Here is a 7,344-nt window from a genome sequence, read left to right on the forward strand (position 1 = left end):
GCATGCCGGCTCGCCTTCCCTCTCTCTCCTCTCGGGTTATCACGCCCCGTTTCCTCTCCGCTGACCCCTCCCTCTATTCCGCTTTTTCTCAATCTCGCCCAAACAAACCATGCTATTCTAAGTCCATTCACCCCATCTCATTGTTAGTTCGCTACGCCCCCTTCCCAGCCCCATTCCCACGCCTCGCAGAAAATGCAGCCTTGTGCAACCTGGCCCCCGGCGTCCGGCGCGATCGTCTCGGGTCGAATACTGATACCTCGACGTCCGTAAATGGGATTGGTGTAATGTCCTCCTCTTCTTGAAGGGTTTCCGGCGAAGCCACTACGGGCGAATGTTCGCCTGGGTGCTTGGAAGCGTCATGGGTTCCTTGAAGTTTCGTCGTAGCAGTGGCAGTGGCAGACCACTGGGGAGATTGAAGTTTAGTTTCTGTCGGGGTCTGCTCTTTACTTCTTACGTTTGAGAGGTGTGGTTCGTGCGAGAATGTGTCAGAGAGTCTAGGGGAGGAAGGGTTATCATGCGGATGGTGGTGTCGGGTTGGGAGGGTAAGGGTATTTAGGCCAAGGGTGCGCCATGCTCGGATGAAGGGTGAGAGTGAATGGACCGCCAACGATTCCTCTTCAGGCATCGCTGAGCTAGGGTTGGCTTGGGAGGGGTGCTGGTTGAATAGCAGTGTGAATGCGAGTACGGTAATGATGTACTCGACAAGGAGAATCGGCACCCAGATTGGTAATAAGAGAACCCTGGCGGAGGTGAAGATGGTATGCATCAACGCGCTCCCGAGATGACGAGTGTTTCTATAAGAGCGTCTTAAAAGCGCTATAGCCCACCCCCTCTCTTCGTCTTTTCGTTTGCGTTCCTCCTCTTCCGCTTGTTTCGCAGCCCTCTTCACTCTCATCAAGACCTCTTTCTGTCTACCCTTCCGAGGGCGATGAGAGCTACCGTCATCTTTATCCGAGTAGTCATCATCCACAGCATCGCGCTCCCTCTCTTGCTCGGAACCGAAAAGCCCATAGAAATGCAACGCGGCATTCAGCTCAGAAACTGGAATGACAACCATGGCTACCTCGAATAGGAAAAGAATATACACCCAGCGACTGCTTTCTTTAGAAGCTTTTCGCACTGGAGACTCTGTGCTTATATCATCTTGATATAACGCGAGAGCTCTGTCCTTCCAGTCGTTCCTGTGATGGAGTCTCATCTGCCGTTGGAGGCCGAAGGTAGCTTTGCGCACTGCGGAGTCGAATGCCACTGTTAGCGTGTTGAGGTTGAAAATTAGAAGAGCGCTGACAATGGTGATCACTGGCAAAGTGATGGCGAAGGCCTTGACTGTCCTCGAGCTTGGCTCGACGAATTGCATGCTGAAAATGCCCTATGTATATTTTATTTGAAGGTTAAACATGTGAAAATTGATACAAGTATAACATACTAAAGAAGACGCTACCGACCGTGCCGAAGGAAAGGGGAAGAAACAGCAGCGTGATGTATGTTAACAGGCGAATATTCTCTCCCTGGCGAACTGCAGTTCGGCTATCGAAGACTGCAGCGGTTGATTGGAGCTGGATGTGTATGTAAGTTACTACCACCCAGGCAAAAGGATTCTAAGCAAACCGGTCATGGCAAATTAAGACGTACACCTTCCCGGAGATCCCTCACGTCTTGTATGCCACGTTTAATCCGATTTATCTTTGGTTTGAGGAGTTCGATTGCCTGGTCTATGCTGCGGACGCTAGCATCCCAATTTTCGGGACTTATCCTTCCATCCTGGATTTTTGGCAATGAATCGATCTTGAAAGTCTCCCATGTCGCGATTGTTTGCTCAAGGGTCCGCTGGATATGTGTTAAGTTCATAATCAAATGTCTATGTGGGAAATGAAAACCTAGGTTGTACTGGGGACGTACTTCGAATAATTTATATGTTTGAAGGGCCCAGAAATACGTTTTGGAGAGAGAAAACTGAGGGTCGTCGGCCATCAGATCTGGCAAATGTTAACCGTTGAGAACACATCCGTCTAAACGAATGTGGATGTAGGTCTACGAACCACTTCTGTCTTCCATGAACACGACGTCAGACTGGATACCAGGGCGCGTTAGAAAAGGAGTTCCATAAGTTTTAAATTGGGTGTTTGAAATACCGGTGCTTTGATTTCCGCGTCCAGTGCATCGATGGCATTTTCCCACCTTGATCTCGCATGGAATAGGGCCACTGCGATCCAATACAGCAAGAGCTGTCCAGGGGATTGATTGGGAACATACGTCCGAAAAAAACGGGGCCCTGTGTCTCTAGCATAGCGAGGCCTAAAGTAGGTGTCTCCCAGCTGGTAGCAAGTAAAGGCGTCGTCAAAGTGGCCACATAATAAGAATGAAATGGCTTCTTCATGTATATAGCGATGCTTCATACTCTTTCTTTTCCCGAACGGGCATGATCTTCGAATTTTGCGTGGATCTGGCTTCACTGTATCGGGCTCGAAATAGTCGAAGGTAACGTAATAGAAAGAAAAGTGATATTCGTAGATATATGAAGACCAGCCCTGTGGGTGAATTGCAGAATTTGTTAATATGGTCTCTTTGCTTTTAGAATCTCCATTTTCAACATAACGTATATCGTACCGCGTTTCTCATTTGAAGCAGATTCACCTTTGCCCAATTCAAACCATTCAGATTTCTATCAACAAATGCTGCGATATGACTGATATCGAGACTGCAGAGTATCTATCAGCATGAGCCCTTGTTGGAGTGATAGAGCTTCTTGGCATATGACAGACCCAGAGGATGTCCCAAAAATGCAATTGAGCACCAAAGGCGAAATATCTGTAATGTGAAGTATCCGGGCGAGCTTCTTAATAAGAGCAATACCCTCGATTTTTACCTCGGAATGATCTGCACGTCCCATCTGAGTGGGAATTACATTCAGAGCGTCGAAAATGACGGACAGGGGAGCATGTGCTTCATTATAACTGAGTTTTCGAAGATCATATCGATCGTTATCTATTGCAAGTTCCACGAAGTTGACACGGCACCGTAATTTGTTTTCCAAGGAAGCTTGTTCCAGGAGTGTAGAAAGCTTTGGGTAGGCAGCTCTATAGCTCCACGACGTCCACGTTCGAGGTTGTCCGAGGAGAGCTTGGATCGAGAGAGGTCTGTGCCAGGTATAGTATTTGTTTGCAAATTGGTTTTCCTCTGCTGCACCCGGTCGGAATATGGCTTTCCAGATCTCTGCCAGGTTGCTTGCCTAGATGAGGCTGAGTGAGAACCCTTGGCGACAGGAACATACATTGTCTGCTAGGAATATATATGGCCATCACATATACAGTACATTTGTGTATAAAATGTCAAAAAAAAAACTTACCTCCAGAGACTTATCTGTGGCAGCCATGGAGCTTCTTAGATTGATCACGACGGATTGAAGATTGTGTTGTGGTTGCTTGTGGGCGTGTGGCAGATCATATGCAGGAGCTACGAAAGTGACAAATCAAGCAGAGGCTCGCAGTGCAAATAGCGATTTTATTACCCAACCTGAGGATAAACAGTTGGCAGGTTTCCGAATTCCCCATCAGCAAGAGTTGAACTTGCCCACTCCTCCTCGTGGGCCGTTATACTGCATCGTCCACCGGCAGTACCAAAAAGGTCACGTCTCCTGCCCAGATGATATGCATTGACATGGAGTTATGCTGTGTTGATGCGAGGCCAGGGAAGCTCAAAGAGAGCGGCTTCAGAGTCAACCAGTGATTTTAGCATACAAAACAAGAATGACAGTAGCTGTTGAACCATATCTACTAGTACTCTTTCTCATACCAATGACCTGAAGCCACATTCCCCCTTTTATTTTTGCGGAACGAGTTTATAAGCATTCGCTGTTTATATTTAGAGAGGGTCTTTGACCATTGACCAGGGGTGCCGAAAAACCGTGCTCCTTTATTTCTCCAGCTGGCTTTGAGATAGCATAATCGGATTGATGGTAACAAGTCCATTGTTATTATGCCCATTGTCCCCACCCCTGGTTCTCGAAATGGAAATTAGTTCAGTTGCTTATTCTTACGTCACTCTTGTTAAAATTTGAAAGGGATACCATACCATTGCGCACGCCTCCGTAGACTTTAAAACCGGCAAAAAAGCTTATATACTAGTGAGCACCCAGCAGTAGCTCTTCTGACATTGGATGTTTAAGCATGCGATCCTCCTACACAGAGAGAATGGTTATTAGAAGTTCACAGGTGTGAAAAGTCTTTTCAATAGGTAGAAATAATGAATGTAGAACCTTGAAGACTTGAGACTTCCCAGAAACAATCATTTTTCCCCAGACATGCATGGTGGGCTAAGAATGCAGCCTTGTGGGACCTTTCAATAAGTATCGTGTCTGAGTTCTGTTGTTCGTGGATTGTTTGTTTCCATTTTTAGGCCCGTCAACCATTTCTTTTTTTCGAAGCGAAAATTGGGTCTTCAAAGTATCCGAAGCCAGTGGGGGCATCTTCGATCAGATTGGGACCAGTCCCCATCAGCCATAGCGGCCGAGAAGGAGCCATTCGGAGGCGAGAATTAAGGGGCTGAGCCAGGGCTTCAGACATTGATGGCAAAGTCGCATGGTGACGGCGCCCCATTCTAGATGGCCCAAACACGCTGTTTGCAAGACCATCAATGCTCAATCACTATCGACATCGCTGAAAGGTATCATAGCCCTTTGAGGTTCGTCGTGCTTCTTCTCTGTCTGGAGTCAGCGCATCGTAGGTTTGTTCCGGTTGACGCTAGCTCGCAGTGTCTCGAACCGCGGGCCTTGGCAACTCCCTCCCTTTTGATCCGATTACGTTGACGTTGCAAGACCATCCCAGACCGTGACATCGACGACGACCAGGACAAGGCGGACATTGCTCTGCAATCTGCCGGTGTATCTTGCTGAAAGATCCCCTGGAGAGTTGTGGATAACACTTCTTGTCGTCATTATCGGGTTCCTTCTTGACTTGTTGTCTGTTGGAATGTCGTTCGTTTGGTTGTCATCATCTTCCACGATCCTGAATTGGTAAATCCCCATGCGCAAACCGTCCCTGGACAAACGAATTGGCCAGCTTGCGAATGCCAGAGATCCTATGAGCATACCATCGGAGGGAGCTTACCCATTGCGTAGCGGTTTGCTCTCCACCTCGCATGTCATGAGTCGTTGACTGTGTTGGTTATGGGCAAATTCTACATCATGACATGGAAAGTGTTTCGCTTTGGTGGCCCTGTTGGTCACGATTCCCAACCGCAACAATCGCTTAGTCCTGCGCCTGTTCCTGTGCGTCACAGTGAACAGATTCCACGTTCGACTTTCACAATGGGGCAGCTGATCCCGCGTTTGTCAGAGTCGAACGCAAATTCACCGCTGGTCGGAGAATCTGGGATCGCTCAGCCGTCCCACCCACACGACAACCCTCCAGCAGCTTCCAGAGATACATCAGATCACAATGCCAAACAACAAATCTCCTTGCGGAACAGATTCAGCTTGATGCGCTTCAGACATGCATCAGATCCCCAACTATCTGCCTCATATAACGAGACAGGGACCCCTCCTGTCCCTTCATTACCTCGTAAGTAACATAAACCACATTTTTAATACATGAATGCTTTGAAGCAAATCATCCTTGCTGACCATTGTTATTTTCCTATATTCAAGCGCCCACAATCATCACTACATCACCAACGTTTCCAAACCAGACGCCAGCTCCGAAACGAATGAGCATGTTCAAAATTGGCTCTGAGAAACCTGTTTCGGGGCATGCGGCAACCACGCCCAGAAACTATAACCACACGCCTAGCAATTCCAATACCTCAAATGGAAGTTCCGTTCAACATTTTTCTGGAGTGGATAACTCACCAACCGCCCCTTCAAGCCTCAGAGCTTCTCACATAAGCTTTGAAGAACCTGGCAGACTATCAACCACCTCGTTACGGAGCGGTGGAGCTGTCCGTGCACATGGCGATGGTGGTCCAGTTCCCAGTACCCGGTTTTCAGAATCTTCTAGGTCAGACGCGAGCTCTGCTGAGCATGGTGTCTATGTGAAAACCAGCGCCGCTGCTAGCACCAGCTCCTTCTTCCGCCTACCGCGACTGAAGCGCAGCAAAGGTCCACTCTTCCCATTAGCTGCTAAAATATCGCCTCCAGGACAAGCGTCGAAGTTGTCCGAATCCAATCGTCCCCAAACCGGCGGGAATAAATCTCGCAGTTCTACTGATCACACTCATGAGCATGCTCCATCGCTTCCATCACTTCCATCACTTCCTTCTCCATCCCAATCTTCATTAGGTTTTGGAACGCCTGGCACTTCATCTCCCGGACCGGCCTTGCTCCGAAAAGACTCGATCGCGTCTGCGCACTCTGCTAAGTCATCCATCTTTCCCAACACACGAGGTCGCATCTCACGCAGACAAAGGTCATCAACGATAGGCTCTCTTTCCGATATTCAAGATGGTCAACATCATTCATCGCCCGATCTTGTTCCTTCCAACCGAACTTCAACAACGAATCCATCTACACGGAAGAGCTTTAGTGACCTTTTCGCTATTCCGGCTCGTTTTAAACATAATCATGATCTAAACGGAACGGGCGATGCTTCTCCGAGTTTTGGAGCACCAGGTACCCCTGCATCAATTGCTTCAAAATCTAATTCCGTTGCATTAGGACGGGATTTGGTGTCGTTCCCGGCTAGGGAAGAAGATGATACCCCAGCCACTTACCTTTCTCGGTTGGAAAGGTCTGTTCGCCGTGGGGCGATTGCCAGTATCCTGTCACTGTCTGCAGAGGAGTTTTACGCGACAGCTTTAAGAAAGTATATGCGTGGATTTTCATTTTTCGGCGACCCTATTGATATGGCAATCCGGAAACTTCTTATGGAAGCCGAGCTGCCGAAGGAGACTCAGCAAATTGATCGGGTCCTCCAAAGCTTTGCTGATCGTTATCACGAGTGCAATCCAGGCATTTTTACTTCCTCAGGTACGGATACATTTGTGGTTACAGTCTTCGTTGAAGGTCGTGCGCTAACTAAATTATAGAACAAGCCTACTTCATTGGATTTTCCTTGTTGATCTTACATACGGATGTCTTCAATAAAAATAATAAAAGGAAAATGCAGAAGGCAGACTATGTTCGGAACACGCAAGGAGAAGGGATATCTGCAGAAATACTCGAATGCTTCTATGAAAACATAATATACACCCCATTCATCCACGTCGAAGACGAACTAAACCTAGGCAGGCTCATGGCCCCGAAAACACGCAAACCTTTGTTCAAAGCTGCAAGCGCTGATAGCCTGCCGAGCTTCTCCCGATGAGGCTGATTGATCCGTATGCATTGATATTAGAAGGCAAACTAGGTTC

General features: G+C 47.9%; 2 protein-coding genes across 2 annotated transcripts; one reads left to right on the forward strand and one right to left on the reverse strand.

The window, feature by feature from the left end:
* Positions 1–151: 151 nt before the first annotated feature.
* Positions 152–3,373, reverse strand: HCAG_07314 (predicted protein; the record flags this gene model as incomplete). Its single annotated transcript, XM_001537842.1, has 8 exons — positions 152–1,248; positions 1,427–1,556; positions 1,633–1,827; positions 1,900–1,976; positions 2,399–2,528; positions 2,608–2,698; positions 2,763–3,229; positions 3,347–3,373. 8 exons carry the CDS (start codon positions 3,371–3,373, stop codon positions 152–154), a joined length of 2,214 nt encoding a protein of 737 aa, XP_001537892.1.
* Positions 3,374–5,182: 1,809 nt separating this feature from the next.
* HCAG_07315 (predicted protein) lies at positions 5,183–7,298 on the forward strand (the record flags this gene model as incomplete). The annotated part of the gene is made up of 3 exons (XM_001537843.1): positions 5,183–5,558; positions 5,645–6,961; positions 7,021–7,298. The coding sequence occupies 3 exons, from the start codon at positions 5,183–5,185 to the stop codon at positions 7,296–7,298; spliced, it is 1,971 nt and encodes a 656-aa protein (XP_001537893.1).
* Between the last annotated feature and the right edge of the window lie 46 nt (positions 7,299–7,344).

This window comes from Histoplasma capsulatum, genomic scaffold, assembly GCF_000149585.1.
Source record: "Histoplasma capsulatum NAm1 scaffold_8 genomic scaffold, whole genome shotgun sequence".
NCBI lineage: Eukaryota > Fungi > Ascomycota > Eurotiomycetes > Onygenales > Ajellomycetaceae > Histoplasma > Histoplasma mississippiense.